This window comes from Brachyhypopomus gauderio, chromosome 16 (assembly GCF_052324685.1).
Source record: "Brachyhypopomus gauderio isolate BG-103 chromosome 16, BGAUD_0.2, whole genome shotgun sequence".
Taxonomy (NCBI): Eukaryota; Metazoa; Chordata; class Actinopteri; order Gymnotiformes; family Hypopomidae; genus Brachyhypopomus; species Brachyhypopomus gauderio.
Window position 1 is genome coordinate 17,123,603 of NC_135226.1, and position 16,262 is coordinate 17,139,864.

The 16,262-nt window shown below is 43.4% G+C and overlaps 2 protein-coding genes across 3 annotated transcripts; both read left to right on the forward strand.

Annotated features, from left to right (window-relative positions):
* Positions 1 to 247: 247 nt before the first annotated feature.
* rnf168 (ring finger protein 168) lies at positions 248 to 6,447 on the forward strand. 2 transcript variants are annotated; one of them, XM_076975885.1, is made up of 7 exons: positions 248 to 383; positions 1,279 to 1,700; positions 2,269 to 2,339; positions 2,587 to 2,754; positions 5,093 to 5,187; positions 5,314 to 5,386; positions 5,517 to 6,447. In XM_076975885.1, exons 2-7 carry the CDS (start codon positions 1,364 to 1,366, stop codon positions 6,135 to 6,137), a joined length of 1,365 nt encoding a protein of 454 aa, XP_076832000.1. In that variant the 5' UTR covers positions 248 to 383; positions 1,279 to 1,363; the 3' UTR covers positions 6,138 to 6,447. The 2 variants fall into 2 exon arrangements, with proteins under 2 accessions (XP_076832000.1, XP_076831999.1); XM_076975884.1 differs by having other exon boundaries at positions 317 to 839; positions 5,517 to 6,445.
* A 591-nt stretch (positions 6,448 to 7,038) lies between these two features.
* LOC143477315 (transmembrane 4 L6 family member 19) lies at positions 7,039 to 14,647 on the forward strand. Its single transcript, XM_076975886.1, has 6 exons — positions 7,039 to 7,692; positions 10,055 to 10,243; positions 11,462 to 11,530; positions 11,737 to 11,891; positions 12,555 to 12,747; positions 13,101 to 14,647. The coding sequence occupies exons 1-6, from the start codon at positions 7,534 to 7,536 to the stop codon at positions 13,113 to 13,115; spliced, it is 780 nt and encodes a 259-aa protein (XP_076832001.1). The 5' UTR covers positions 7,039 to 7,533; the 3' UTR covers positions 13,116 to 14,647.
* Positions 14,648 to 16,262: the final 1,615 nt, after the last annotated feature.

A 16,262-nucleotide genomic window follows, 5' to 3' on the forward strand; every position in this document is an offset into this window, starting at 1 on the left:
ATTTATATTTATCTTAATTAAATGGATTTCAAGCTTATAGACCCAGATAAAGCTCAAGTACAAACCAACTATTTAACTGTTTTCTGCTGTTTAAATGTAATTTAAAATCTCACCATCACTACACGATTATGCGACCAGAATGATTAAAAATAACAATCCTGTCATTTTGTGATATAAAAAGTTGTAAAATGTTTATACATGTGATGATGGATGGATCATATTTTGTAGTAAACGTGACAGAGAGCGTGTGAAGACAGCAGCAGTGATACCCACCACCACACACACGTCTGTCTGTGACTGTTTCCGCTTTCACACACACAGATGTGGGCGGGGCCACCTGCTCAAAGGGTTTCCCGGCTTTTCCCAACTCGGGCCTGTCTCAGGTCTATTTTTTGTGATCTTTCGTGTTTTTGTCCGATGGGATACCAGTTTAATTGTAGCTCGTGGTTTTCCAAGAACATAGTTACGTTAGCTGTCCTACATTCAACTCAAATACAGCCAGCTTTAAATAGTTATATGTGTGTTTTTTTAATTAGCGAGGGCGGTTATCAGGGAGTGAGCACAGTTAGCTAGCTGACTAGCACTTTGACAACATGGAGAAATATTGACTCATTAATGTTCACATTTACGGCGTTTAGCGGGTGATCGTGTACAGATCGATGTGGGTAGCTACAAAAGTACAAATATAGCTGGCTAGCTGACAGTTTAAGTTAGTTAGCTAACTAGTTGTCTAACTTGGAAGAGTTAGCTGCATGACTATAACCTTTAGCCCCCTGTATGATATGTGGATGTATAATGAAGGGTACCGGCCCATGGTTCATTGTGTGGGTCGATGTACAGTAAGTATAACTAATAAATAAATACCTAGTTAGCTATTTCTGTCTAGGTAACTGTCTTCATAGTTAGTTAGCTAGGTATCATGGCTTGGCCATGCTCAAAATTCAGATATTTTGGACAGTTTTATGTATCATTATCAAAGTTTGAGTTCTTGATTCATTAGAGATGTAATCAATAAAATGCAAATGATCTCTTACTGCCATTTGCACGAGTAGTTCCACGACCAAAACTTTCACTTAAAATGTTGAATTCCAGTTGTGTAAGGTGGTCTTGAGTACACATTTGAGCTCCAGTATCTATTGACCGTTTAGTTATGAACCCAAATAATGACAACCCTGTTGTCCTTGTAGGTGTCCCAGTGATTGATTTAGAATGATTTAATATTGAACAACTCAGGAAGCCATTTGTCTGATAGTCGCATCTCTTCTACCATCACAACAGGCCCCGGGCCTTTGAAACGGGGTGGGAGACGGATACAGAGGAGTCTGCATAGCCCTACGGCTGAGTGAGGACGGTCTGCGCAAGGATGCCGCCTGTATCAGAGACTGACATGCAGTTGGTGCACGAGGGTCCTGGAAAACTCGTGCGGGCCGACTGCTTGTGTCCCGTCTGCCTGGAGATCTTTCTGGAGCCGGTCACGCTGCCATGTAAACACACCTTTTGCAAAGCCTGCTTCCTGGAGACCGTGGATAAGGCCAACATGTGCTGTCCTTTGTGCCGAAAGCGAGTGTCTAGCTGGGCCAGACTCAACAGCAGGAACAAGACCCTGGTGAACGCGGAGCTGTGGAGACGCATCCAGGAAGACTTTCCTGTACAGTGCCAGCGGAGGTTAAACGGGGTTGAGGATGAGGACGATATGAATGGCACGTTTACTTAATTTACTTGGGGAACCATGGTGGTGTCTCTCTGTATTGTCCATTTTGGTTGGGTGTGTTTTGTGTGTTTTTCATAGCATGCTGCCAAGCTGCCAACATCTGAGTAGTGAAGAAATAACACTTACCGTCAAAGTTTAGTTGTCTCTGCGGTCTTAAGACACTTGATTTATCTCTTTATTCAATGAAGCAGTTGTGTTAGAACAGGGACACTATGAAGATTCTGCAGGACAAGCTTTGAGATTTGGATGGTGATGTCACAAATCCAAAATGCTAAGTGATGAGACCTCCCTGTTAAACAGCACTGAATTTGAGGTGCAGTAGATGTAATGTCAAATTGATGACTTCCCACCAGGACATTAATGTTGAATTTGGACTAATTTGGAAAAAATGTGATTAATGTTATCACTTTGTAAGGAAATGACACTAGATCATTCAAACTTTGATATAAATAAGCCAATGCAGAACGGAACTTCATCTCTTTGGCATTTTGATTGGCAGTAAATTTTCAAGATTTTATACCCTAAATGACCCCTGCCCCCCTCTCCTCTTCCCACAGCACTAATTCCAAAGCCCAGGGTTAGTCAACCGGGAGAGCTCAGGCAAGAATATGAGGACGAGATTAGCAAGGTGAGATCAGGATGAACTGTAATGATGGGGACTTTGACTGTGAGTGCAGCATGTGTGCAAGGACACGCCTTTTTAAAATTTATATTTGTTTATTATTTACATGCTGTGACACTTTTTGTCTGCCTGCAAAAATGTTCCATTGCCCCATGTTCGACTGCCACTCAAAACTAAATACGCTTTGCACATATCCCGTACCACAAGACCCGGGAGACGTTTGACACGTCCTTGCGTCTTTCCTGTGCTGCAGTTTGCAGAAGAAAAGCGTGCGCTGGAGGAGGCGGAGAGGAAGGCCAGCGAGGACTACATCCAGCGTCTCCTGGCCGAGGAGCAGCAGCGCGTGTTGGAGCAGAGGAGGAGGCAGGAGGAGAGGCTGGAGGAAGACGAGAGACTCGCTAGAGTGCTCAGCAAAGAGCTGGTACGTCCCAGAGCACCTACAGCCTGACTTGTAGGAGTGAACAGGCCTGGTTTACGCCGGCACAAGATGGCAAACTGATTCCAGGTACTTGGTATGTGGTTAAAGTCTTGAGCTATGTTTTTAACGTCAGCTCTTATTTGGGGGATTTGAGGTGCAAAGCATGCTGGGGCTTCATGGTTTATGTTGTTATGAATGCATTGGTGAGGAAAAGAACATTGAGATCTACCAGTTTGCCTGAATGGAAAATTACTGCAGACACTATTTAAAATATTTAATATAATTCATAAGCTTTCATTTGCTTTTGTTTAAATCCAGACAGTCTCGGTTTTTATAATCATTGACCAATAGTTTGTTTATTTCTTTTTAACTGTTACATGCTAATGCTTTGGGTAATGAGCTGAAATCTGAGTTGGTTTCAGTTTCCACAGATGGTGCTGCAATCAGATTTCGAGTTTCCGGTGAGGTTCTTCCCATAATGCATCAGATGCTTGCAACCATAGGTTCCTCTCCTGCATTTTCTGAGTACCGGCCACATCGACAAAAACAGCATTGTCAGCTGATCGCATGGTTCCACACGAGACCCTTAGTTGTAAAGTTACTAAGCATTTATTTATAGAAATTGTGTGAGTGCAAAAACAGAGGAACCTTTGAATATGTGTGTTAAGAATGACTTTGCCTTTGTCAGCTAGGGATGCGTCACAATATTAGAGGGTCTGCACAGATGCAGGACTCTTGAGAATACGGAAGCTGTCATCCGCCAGTCTAACTAGAGGTTTTTCAGTGTTTTCTAGCCACCATGCCACCTGACCGCTGATACATCTCACACTTCACGTCCCTGACACTCAGGGAGTGCAAAGATTAACTTCTCGTAGCTTCTGTCCATCTGGCACTTGTGTACGCACTTGACAGTGAAGTCAAGCGTAAGAGAGAGTTTGAGTACGGATGCTGACAGCGACAGTGTTGATGTACTGAGAAGCTTAAGTAATTTAAAATCAGATTTGACCCCTCATCCCTGATGCACATCTGCTTATCTAACATGACATCAGAGACTTTTGACTCAAAGCCAGCTGTTAACCACACACCACACAGGCAATCGTGGGCTCAGCCGGAGGGGGGGTATAGCTGTTTAGGTATAACACCTAAACATAAATGCATAATAACATAAATGCAACTACGCACGTGCAGTCAGGAGTTTAGTTAGGGCTGAACGATTTTGGAAAATAATCTAATTGCAATTTTTAATCTATAAATTGCGATTGCGATTTAAAATCGTGATATTTTCCCACTTTTCATTTTTTATACAGCTCAGGTACGGGGTTGCCAACTTTTTCACTATATCACTTGTTCACTATATTAACAGGCATCATGTCTTTCACTATGAACTCCGTTACTGCCCGAGTTATTTCAGCGTGCCGCTTCCAATTACATCCATAAGGAATTACACTTTCAAACGGTTCGGTCAGTGAACCCTGTCTGCTGGACCGCAGTCAAGCTATCCGCGCTTTTGCGATTCATCCTTGCTTTAAATCCTATTGCGCCTATACGTGATTTTACGGTATTTCGCTGCTCACCGCATACTAAAGCTGTATAAGCGCAGAGAAACACTTTTGCGTATTTGAAGATGCAGCACTGGTCGTTGGCATTTTAGCCTTACAAATATCATACAAGGCTTTGTGGTGTTTTTTTTTATGCTGAAGGAGGTTTGTAGTGTTACCTCGCGTCGGAGCAACAGTAGCAAGACACGTTTTGCAAGGTACCTGACGTTGAGCAGCATCTTTTTAAAAGCCAAAGTAATTTCACACAACTGATGTGCTGCCCCTCTTTGGTATTAGACTTTCAGTTGTGTCAGCTTCTGTGGAGCCTGAAGCCATTGTGCAACAAGTTAAAGTGCGCTGTGTTAACTTCACTTCTCCACCTCCCTGCCTCCTGCTCGAGTTTGCTCCGTTCGTCCTCTGCTCGGCTCGCTCCCAAGTCACGTGACCAGTTTAAATCGCAGCCTGTGCGATTAGAGAATCACGTTTTAAAATATCGCGAGATTATCGCAAATGCAATTAATCTTTCAGCCCTAAGTTTAGTGAGTGTGATCGGAGGATGTTCACGCCCTTTAAAACGTGAGCTCCAAGCAACATCTTCAGGTGCTTCTTTGAGAACCACACCAAAAACCTGATGTGCACCCCTTGGATACATCGACCCATAATACACGTATCATCGTGAGCATAGTACGACCAGCCAGTCGGCAACGGACGGTGGACACCATGAAATCAATGTGGGGTTTGGTCCATTACAAAAAGCAGTCTGGAAACGAGTGTTTGACGCTTTTACCTTTCTGTTCGTGTAGAACCCCAGCAAGGTTTTGGAACCTCAGAGAGACATTAAACAGAACAATGCTGCTTCAGACAAGAAAAAGAAACCCGTCGCTGGACACATTGAGAAGTGGGTTTTCTTCCTCTTGTGTGGTTGTCCTTCCAGTTGTGTGCTTATGCATCTTAATTATTTATGTATTTCAGTATGAATGATTTTATCTGAATCTGAATTACTTTGAATTTTGTTGTGCCTTAGGTTTCTGTGTGCAGTGCCTTATGGACAGCCACACTGTGAGACCAGTTCTGCCTCCATAGTTTTGACCAATGAGGTTCGTTCTCTATGGTGCCTTTCGACATCCTTGCCCTGCATGCATATTTAGGATATTTCATGTCACTCACATTTCCTCTGTGAAACGATACTGTTAATCCTTCTATTAATTATGCTGTTTACTTCTCCAGGAAGCCATTCTGAACACACGGTCAACACTTTCGCCATGTCCTGCAGAGCCTTGTGGTCTCGAAGCTCCAGCCTCGACGTCCTGCTGCACACCGCGCGACTTGAACTCTGACCCTGACCCTGGCGAGCAGCTCCCCGCCACCGCCGAGAGCAGCGGGCTCTCCAAGAGGAAGATGGAAGACGCAGGGCTGGCGTGCGAGGCCGACCCGAACAAGAGGCAGCGCGGCTGTCCATGGGGCGGGCCCAGCCAGCGGGAGCTGATGGTGCAGGAGGAGGAGGCCCTGAGGAGACGCTGGCAGCAGGAGGAGTTGGACCGGCAGCTGGCCCTGCGTCTCCAGAGGGAGCTGGACCGCGAGAATGCCGTGGACCGCAGGAAGGGTTCCGCCGACGGCTACCCGCTCAGGCAGAGGACCAGCCCCGCCGAGGCCACCGCCGGCATCAGCAGCCCGGGAGAAGACAGCAGGGTGGCCAGGAAGGGAGAGGCCACGCCCAGCGCTCGGCCCAATGGGAAGACGTCTAAGGAAAGGCACTCGCCCCCATCTGCCTCGACAGCACAGACGCGCACCAAGCAGAAGCAAACCACCCTGACCGAGATTTACCCCGGCTTCGGCAACGGAATGTAACGGCATGTCCGTCAGACTGGAGGATCACAGCCACTTGTCACGCGTCCCAGGGTCTCGTTGCTACTGAAAAACAGAGACCCAACACTATCTTAACTCCTCGTTACTTTTGCATAAATTAATACAAAAAGAGGGGGTGGGGTTTGGAAATGGTGGTGTTTTAGTTGACTGGAGGAAATCTGTCTGTAGTAGAATGTTTAATCTTTTGTTAATTTTCAATGTTTTCTGTTGCATGTTCAAGTCACAAATGGTTTACAAATTGACAAGTGAAATTCTGTTGGCTACTGCAAAAAGTTATTTTTATGCACGGTAGACATCTTGTTACTTATTTTTAAATAATAAAAACAAGTTACAGAAAGTGTTTCTTTTGAGGTGAGGTGATTTCATATGGGGGTGATCAATAAAAAGATCAATGACCCGCCCTTCCTTCATTTGGGTCTTTTTCCACCCATTTTCCAGTTCTAACACTATATTCATGTATTCTGTAACCTGTGAAGTTCAAATTACTGTATTGATACGAATTTACAACTGTTGCCAAAGCAACGTACTGTTAACATTGAATTCTGTTTTTAACCCACTGTAATGAGATTTTAGTTTCTCAGGTGGTTGAGGCCGATCATGTCATCACACTTGTGATGTTCAGCCTTGTTTAACGTGAGTAATGATTCTTTTTTTAAGGGCTGTACTAATATCCTTGTGACTGAAGCAGTTTCCACAACCTGATTTGGTGCCCTCAAATTAAACTAAAGCAAAGTGAGATGTTCTTCAGTCTGGGTGCAAGTTTACCTGCTCGGCTACATGCCAATTACTGCTATGAATGTAAGAATTTGTACTGAGGTGTGAAATGTTAGGTTTGTGGTCAGACATGAGCTCTACTTTTAACAAACTTTCAGAAGAAAGCGGTGTCCGAAAGCCAAAGCTTTTTTGTCCGACTTGGTTTACATGTGTGTAATAAGTTTGACGTTTTAAAATTCCATTCTGAATCGATCAAATGCATCCAAAGATTTGTATTTTTATAACAGTCCTACTGAATTATAACAAACATTAATTGTGAATTATAATTGCTAGCCAAAATATGTTCACAACATCCACATGTGGGCTATGATGCACGTCATGCAAATGAAGTGGCTCTTTTGGTTTGAGTCCCCACACCTTTTGAAATGGGGATATGGTGACATCTGTACTGGCCTTGCAGCTTATGTGTGTGTGTGTCCTGGCGAACCTGATCATGGTGTTTCTGCAGCTAACCGGAGTGGGCAGTGGCTGCTCCCTGTTTGCGTTCTGCGTGGCTGTTCAATGCTACGGCGCGCAGCAGTGTTAAAACGCTATTCCATGCATTTCCTTACGTGCTAACGGTTCACATGTTATCATATTTCCTCAAAAGAGTGTGAAGGCGTGAATGACGAACAGAGAGGAAGGTAGATTGCGTGTGCGTGACCAGCTGTATCCAGGCTTCCTCATCCTGAAGTACTTAAGGGAAGGTTCTCCTGCCCACTTGTGCAAACACAGCCCTGGGTATTCTCACATCCCAACCTGCTCTTCCATCTGCCCTCCACAGGTAGAGTTGGTGCTTTTATTTGTGGATTCAGTGCTAGTTTCAGTGGTTCTTTAGGGAGCCTTTCTTACGTCTTTGGCAGTGTGTCAGTCACGTTCCTTTGTGTCTTAGCTGGTAGTGGATGTAGAGTGTGATGCCACCTGTACTAATGTCCTGGCTCCATGTCGCCATACTGATCGATATATGTAAATCAGTCTGGATAAGAGAGCCTTCCCAATACTGTAGATGTAGGGTATGAAAGGCCCTGCAAAGGAAAGCAAAATAATTTTTTCCATGATTTCATTTGTTTTTTGACGTTGGCATAAGGAAAGTGTAGGATGTGACCTTAAACCTGAGAGAAACGCAGTTTAAAAATGAGTGGAAACAATTCAGTTCGGCCTGTATATTGAACATTCACATATTTCCACAGATTAAAAAAATGCATCAGGTCTTAAGCTCAGTGTGTGTTCGATGAATGCACACACTGCCTCTGTGCATACAGGTTCAATGTTCACACACTGTCTCTGTGCACTTATAGGTTCACTGTTCACACACAGTCTCTGTGCACATACAGGTTCACTGTTCACACACTGTCTCTGCGCATACAGGTTCACTGTTCACACACTGTCTCTGTGCACTTATAGGTTCACTGTTCACACACTGTCTCTGCATACAGGTTCACTGCTCACACACTGTGTGCACGTACAGGTTCACTGTTCAAACACTGTCTCTGTGCACGTACAGGTTCATTGTTCACACCCTGTCTCTGTGCACATACAGGTTCACAGTTCACACACTGTCTCTGTGCACTTATAGGTTCACTGTTCACACACTGTCTCTGTGCACATACAGGTTCACTGCTCACACACTGTCTCTGTGCACATACAGGTTCACTGTTCACACACTGTCTCTGCGCATACAGGTTCACTGCTCACACACTGTCTCTGCATACAGGTTCACTGCTCACACACTGTGTGCATGTACAGGTTCACTGTTCAAACACTGTCTCTGTGCACGTACAGGTTCATTGTTCACACACTGTCTCTGTGCACATACAGGTTCACTGCTCACACACTGTCTCTGTGCACATACAGGTTCACTGCTCACACACTGTCTTTGTGCACATACAGGTTCACAGTTCACACACTGTCTCTGTGCACATACAGGTTCACTGCTCACACACTGTCTCTGTGCACATACAGATTCACTGTTCACACACTGTCTCTGTGCACATACAGGTTCACAGTTCACACACTGTCTCTGTGCACATACAGGTTCACTGCTCACACACTGTCTCTGTGCACATACAGGTTCACTGTTCACACACTGTCTCTGTGCATACAGGTTCACTGCTCACACACTGTCTCTGTGCACATACAGGTTCACTGCTCACACACTGTCTCTGCATACAGGTTCACTGCTCACACACTGTGTGCACGTACAGGTTCACTGTTCAAACACTGTCTCTGTGCACATACAGGTTCACTGCTCACACACTGTCTCTGTGCACATACAGATTCACTGTTCACACACTGTCTCTGTGCACATACAGGTTCACTGCTCACACACTGTCTCTGTGCATACAGGTTCACTGTTCACACACTGTCTCTGTGCACATACAGGTTCACTGCTCACACACTGTCTCTGTGCATACAGGTTCACTGTTCACACACTGTCTCTGTGCACACAGATTCACTGTTCACACACTGTCTCTGTGCATACAGGTTCACTGCTCACACACTGTCTCTGCATACAGGTTCACTGTTCACACACTGTCTCTGTGCACATACAGGTTCCCTGTTCACACACTGTCTCTGTGCATACAGGTTCACTGCTCACACACTGTCTCTGTGCACATACAGGTTCACTGTTCACACACTGTCTCTGTGCATACAGGTTCACTGTTCACACACTGTCTCTGTGCATACAGGTTCACTGTTCACACACTGTCTCTGTGCACATACAGGTTCCCTGTTCACACACTGTCTCTGTGCATACAGGTTCACTGCTCACACACTGTCTCTGTGCACATACAGGTTCACTGTTCACACACTGTCTCTGTGCATACAGGTTCACTGTTCACACACTGTCTCTGTGCATACAGGTTCACTGTTCACACACTGTCTCTGTGCACATACAGGTTCACAGTTCACACACTGTCTCTGTGCATACAGGTTCACTGTTCACACACTGTCTCTGTGCACATACAGGTTCACAGTTCACACACTGTCTCTGTGCATACAGGTTCACAGTTTACACACTGTCTCTGTGCACATACAGGTTCACAGTTCACACACTGTCTCTGTGCATACAGGTTCACTGTTCACACACTGTCTCTGTGCACATACAGATTCACTGTTCACACACTGTCTCTGTGCATGTCCAGGTTCTGCTAGCGATGTACTCCATCCGCTGCTCAAGGTGCCTAGGTCTGTCCATGGTTCCCACGGCGATTGTCAGCATACTGGCCAATGTGTTGTTGCTGTTCCCCGGTCTGGACTACCGCTACATCTGTGATAGTCATGTGACTCCGGAAGCTGTGTGGTGCACAGGTATATGGATTTCTGGATTTGTGGTAAGCGTCACATATTAGTTATGTGGTGATTCTTTTAGTTTGATAGTAGTTGTTTAGACAACTCACAAGCTCTTTTGTCGAAACATTGTTTAGGTGCAATAGTTATACACAGTCTATATCCAACTTGGGACAATGCACAGTTTAGGTATAACAGTTACACAGAGATTATATCCTGGGGCCTTGCACAGTTTACGTATAACAGTTACACAGAGGCAATATCCACACCCTGTTTGTGTAAGCCCTCCTCTAGCCCAGTGGCTCCCAGACATCTTTTGCAGTGCCTCATTTATTAGACGGGAATATAACATGGCACATATCACAGGCACTGAGCCCAGACACGGGGAAGGTGGTTGTAATGAAGTGGGTGTAGTACGTTTTAAACACTTGTTTGTTTGTGCATTTTAGGACTATAACGAATCGTCTGCTGTGGTGTTTGACATTTCTAAGCTTTTCGTGTGCTTCTCAGAACTAAAACGCTACTGTATCTTCAATTACAAGAAATGTAATGAATGTTTTCTCCTGTGCAAAATGTGTCTGATTGTTTTGGTTGTTTGTCAAGTCCTGGTTCCTTAATGCTAATAAACTGCAAGGATTCTTGATAAACATGGCAACATGCACGAACACGTAAGTGACCACTAACACCACAGATCACTAACACTTGTTCTTCTTGTACTTTACATTACATGTTTATTTACATCTGTTTATTTGCATTTCTAGCTATCGGTTTTTAATTCCTGTTTGTTTAAGTTTGAGCCTGTGTTTATTTGCAATACTAGATGATGACATTGATTCTTGTAGTTTAGTAGTAGGTTTGCTCAAGGGTGTCCTGAAACCTGACCTTTCTACGGTGCAATCTAGGATGCATTCTGTGAGCAGATGGCAAAGAGTTCTGGATAAGGTGTAAATGTAAAATGTCAGCGTTTCATGACAAGGCCCATGCCATAATTAAGAATCATAATTTAGTATAATTTTCACAACATGTCATTAAGCTGAGATAGTTCTCTAGATGGGGAATTGTTTATCCTGTGGTGATCTGTCATATGCAAACTCTTGGTTCATTAATGGTTTCTCATTATCTGTGTGTGTTTGTGTGTGTGTGTGTGTGTGTGTGTGTGTGTGTGTGTGTGTGTGTGTGTGTGTGTGTGTGTGTGTGTGTGTGTGTGTGTGTGTGTGTGTGTGTGTGTGTGTGTGTGTGTGTGTGTGTGTGTGATTTGTCAGGTGCTAGTAGCTGTTCGAGGCTTTGCTACCAGATACATAAGAGAAGGACGCTGTCTTTTCAGAGCTGATGTAAGTCTGAATTCATTTTACAAAGGAATCATGAGTTTACTCTTTACTGTACGACTTTACTCACGCACATAAACATATTCATCTCTGCAACGGCGTTTGACAAATGCGAGCCGGTGTCACTGTGACCCGGGCTGACAACAGTGGCCCATCGGCTGCGCTCGTCCGGCACCTCCTGATTGGACCTGACCGCCCTGTCGTTTCCCCAGATGCTGTGTCGCATCGCGTATGCATGTGTGGCTGGACTGGCCGCCTTCTGCTGCTTTCTGGTCAATTGTAACGGCCTGACGAACGGCCCCCTGTGCCTGCACAACGGAACCGAGGGCCAGCAGTGGAGCAGACCCCTCAGCAAAACAGAAATTGAGTAAGTTCCAGGTTTTACTCATTAACCCCCCCCACTCTGGTCCTGGAATCCAGACCCGGTCCTGGATTTGATGATCACTGAGAGTTTATCCACATGTTAATATAGCTCACACCCAACCTGAATGAAGGTAGTTTGGAACATGTACTACCTGGACTTCAGAGGTTGTACATGTACAAATATAAGATTTTGCATTCCATGTCCAGAGTTGAACACCTCTTCTCCACAATATAGTATGCACTGGTAAAATGAATATTTCAATTAAATACCCTATAAAGATCTATTTTGCCTAACAATATAAGGTTTGAAAGAAATGAGATGAGATAACGTTTTCCCCATAGTCATAAAAAACTGGATATTTAAGTACTTCCTATTTTTATTATCACAAGTTATATGTGAGTGTGACAAAGAAATGAGTAGTGTAACCAACACTCTCTGTGTGTAAATACATGTCAGCTGTGTGTGTGTGTGTGTGTGTGTGTGTGTGTGTGTGTGTGTGTGTGTGTGTGTGTGTGTGTGTGTGTGTGTGTGTGTGTGTGTGTGAATGTTAATGTGATATACATCTAAAGTGTGTGTGTGTGGGTGAGAGGGAGGGAGTGTGTGAGGGACGGATGGATAAGGCAGCCGTGTAAGTGTTTAAACCTGTGCGTGTGTGGCCTTCTGCAGGGAGAAGAGCTACTTGTACGAGCCCGAGCGCTGGGCCAGTGCGTGTCTGGAGCCTCTGGGGGTCGTGATGTGGAACATAATTCTCTTCTCCACCATCATGACCGCCAGTGGCCTCCAGATCGCCATCAGTGCTGTACAGATCCTTCACACTTTACTTGGTGCGATCTGTGGACCTGGCTCGTCTAAGACAAAGGTGACGATTCCCTGCTGTCATTCTCTGCAGTTATTCTGTGCTTTGCTAGTGAAGCAATTTCAGGTGATGGGTTTAAAATATGCTATATTTCTATTTTGCTCTAGAAAGATAATCTGTTTTGGTAAATAATGCTTAGCAGAGATGTGCAGTTCTGATCCTGGATGTCTGCGGCCCTGGAGCTGAAACCATTGCTTCTGGAGCTGAAACCATTGCTTCTGGGAAACAAGAATAAAGAGCAAAGATTAAACATTGGGATGTGTAATTTGATACACTCCTACGTACAGTAGTCGTGAGCAGTTGAAGTGAATAGTTGTGATTAGTAACACAGATTTTAACTGAGATTTTGTCGTTAGGATGTTCCGGCGTGAAGAAGGCCGTCTGTGGAGGAGTTTCCTGAGAAGCGAAGATGACTGAGGTGGTTTTGGTTTGACCCTTTTTTCCCTTTTTGCTTGTAAACTGCGTATGTAATCAAGAAGCAGTGTTTTGAGCTTGAAGCTGTCTATGGAGAGAACTAGATGGGCCTCGTTTCCTTATGTGAAGAGCTGTACAAGGAACTTGTGTGAAACATTTATATACAAGCAGAAGAAATAGAGCATCGTACACCCTGTGGTGGACAAGAATTCCACATTCACTGTGTCTATTTTGCTTTTTGTTCCCAGTGTATTTCCAGTGTCTCTGTTAGAAAGACATGTGTAATACAGAAGACTTGGTGTTAAATAGGGAAAAGAGTATAGTACCATACTCTATAAAAGTCTTATGGTACTATACAAAACAACCAAAAATGTTTATTTGATTGTAGCCTACCATTAAAGTATACGGATGTAAAAAGAAATATAAAAAGATTAAGAGGATGTGTGCTGAAAATGAAGTAATCAATATATTGTATCCAGTGAGAATTCCACTAAAATCCTTTTACAGGTTTCCAGTTTTAAAATATTTAAAAAATTGTTCCTGTAAAAAAAAAGAAAAAAAAAAAAGAAAGTAAGTGAAGTACAAGACCTCGCATGTTTTGCCAATGTTTTCCACTAGAGGGTACTGTAACTACACTGCTATGTTTGTGTTCAAGACAATGACTGGGAACTGAGTCAAAAAATCCAGCATGAAAGCTAATTTTGTACAGTATATCAGCAGGGGAGATCATCAAAGTGGCACAGAAGGCCAAAAGAAATATGAGCATCTTGATCTAAAATTCATTGCATTCATAAACTTCATTTCTATTTTGCCATTACTTTGACTTCTTATATGTTTTTACGAGATAAATATACATATTATATAAATGTAATTTACTAATAATTTGTTTACTGAATTGCTAGTTAGTAATTGCTTACCTATTGTATTTTCTATAGCTATATTTTTGCACACAATAGAAAATTATGTATGTGAAGTTGCCAGTAATTTAGGTCCATAAGATAAGATTCCTTTATTGATCTATACACCTACTGTATGTAATAGAGCTCATGGACTGGGCTAGCTCCTGGATTAAGTTAGCTCCTGGACTGGGCTAACTCCTGGATTAGGATAGCTCCTGGATTAGGATAGCTCCTGGACTGGGTTAGCTCCTGGAGTGCTTTAGGGTCTGTGGCCAATAAAGCAATGCCTGCTCACATTCCACAGAGCTACGTCCCATATGACAATGTTGTGTTACCATCCACGGGTTCACACTATTTGGGCTAAATTCCAACCCATCCATCAGCAAGATTCCAAAGAATCTGGTCTTTTTATGGCTAAATGCTAAATGATGGTGCACATTTATACTGCACACCGCAATCATATGACAGATGACGTGTTTTGAATGTAGAAACTTTGTGTAGGTGGTAAAAATTGCTAATAAACTGGCAACTCTGTGGTGAGTTTCAAAAGGTAGTCTGTAAAAGCTGTTTCTGAACATCTTTAACAAACATTCTTACAGTTGCATATGTAATACAATAAACATTCATATTATGAATGCAAATCAAAGGACCATTAATTGAGGTGAAGTGTAATGAAGTTGAGGGTCTTGGATTTTGGGTTTTGTGCCTCAATGACATCACAGTTCACTATTACACTGGTCAGACAGTCAAACCATGAAACCAGCCCTCTGGAGTTGAGGAAAGACTCTTACTGTAATTATTACTGTGTAGTTGTTGCAGGCAACATCTCTTTCTTCAGAAATTAAAGCCATCAGCACTATCTTAAGATAGATACATACTTGGCCCCGAAGAAAATTCTACAAATAGAACATGTTTTAAACAAACAGTGTAATACTGACACTCTAATCCTCTGGGGACTAGTTTAGTCCAGCCCTTTGAACAGTCTCCAACAGTCTCCAAGGGCTGCACTGTCAGGATGTAGTTCATAAATTTAGTCTGTTTGATTTGCCTTCTTTTCCACTCTTATTTTAGCCTGTTTTCCTCTTGCTGTCCCACAGGACGTCTTTGTCATGTTACTTTGCTACTTTCCTGTCGTGTGCACGTTTTAAAATGTGCACGCACACTTACACACACTTGCGCGCACACAGTATAATATCAGAGAGCATTAATCAAGATCTTCCACACGGTTCTTTCTCTTGGTCTTTGCCTATTCTCAGCTGAACCATGGCTCCTTAAGATGTTACGTAACGACAGCAGCAGAGTAGACGTGCTCATTTCCGACACTGATGTGACTGTGGTGACCCACACAGTGCTTTCAGTAAATCATCCTCCAGGGGTCTGGGGCTTCTGGGTTTGTATAACCATGCTGACATTGGGTCACTGAGATAAAAGTAAATGTGTATGTTTTCTTATTCCTCAAAACCCTCCGCATGGTTACTGCACATGTTTTAGATGATTTTCGTTATCATTTACAGTACAGGAGCTAATTTGGTTATGAAGAACAGAAATATTAAGCTTTTAAATGTAATTGGAGTTTGAAAAAAAATGGCATAACGGTAAAAGATCCTTGCTCTCTTTATTTATTTTCAGTATGAGATTCCACACATTTTATTGCATCTGAACATGTATGATCAGCCTTCCACTTTTGGCCCACATGCTTGGTACAGAAAAACATGTGTGGGCGGCATTTTAAAGAATACAAGCTGCAGTTCTGTGGAATTCATTGCGAATTCTTACCCGTGAGATCATCTAACCATAACTTAGAAGTGCACACAAATGTATGTTTCATCAAACATCATTGCTTATCTCTGAAACAAGTCAAAACCATGAAAACCACCAAAGAGGTGGAGGACGCACACAGAAAGGAAGTGAGTGATGAGTCTGAAACAGCAGGAGCTTTAGGGTCGTCAGTCATGGGAAATTGGACAGCGCTGTTGTCAAGAGATGTGAAATGAAAAGTTGCCAAAATGTTGAGAGTGACTGTTGTCTACACTGACATAAGCACGCCGAAGCCTGACCTTCCAATGGCAAACCCCCCTCTGCCCACAAGACTCATGATCTCATCAGACTCAGTCATGGCTTATGATTTTACATCACATCAGTTCTTCTTCTTCTTCTTCTTCTTTGATCTTCTTCTTCTGATTCCCCTCACTTAGCTGTCAATAA

Bases quoted from the DNA above. Each gene is read 5' to 3' on its own strand.
- rnf168 (XM_076975885.1), top strand. From the start codon at position 1,364: ATGCCGCCTGTATCAGAGACTGACATGCAGTTGGTGCACGAGGGTCCT. The intron at 2,340-2,586 runs GTGAGATCAGGA...CCTGTGCTGCAG, and splicing joins ATGAGGACGAGATTAGCAAG to TTTGCAGAAGAAAAGCGTGC. The intron at 2,755-5,092 runs GTACGTCCCAGA...CTGTTCGTGTAG, and splicing joins GAGTGCTCAGCAAAGAGCTG to AACCCCAGCAAGGTTTTGGA.
- LOC143477315 (XM_076975886.1), top strand. From the start codon at position 7,534: ATGACGAACAGAGAGGAAGGTAGATTGCGTGTGCGTGACCAGCTGTAT. The intron at 7,693-10,054 runs GTAGAGTTGGTG...GTGCATGTCCAG, and splicing joins CTTCCATCTGCCCTCCACAG to GTTCTGCTAGCGATGTACTC. The intron at 11,531-11,736 runs GTAAGTCTGAAT...TCGTTTCCCCAG, and splicing joins GCTGTCTTTTCAGAGCTGAT to ATGCTGTGTCGCATCGCGTA.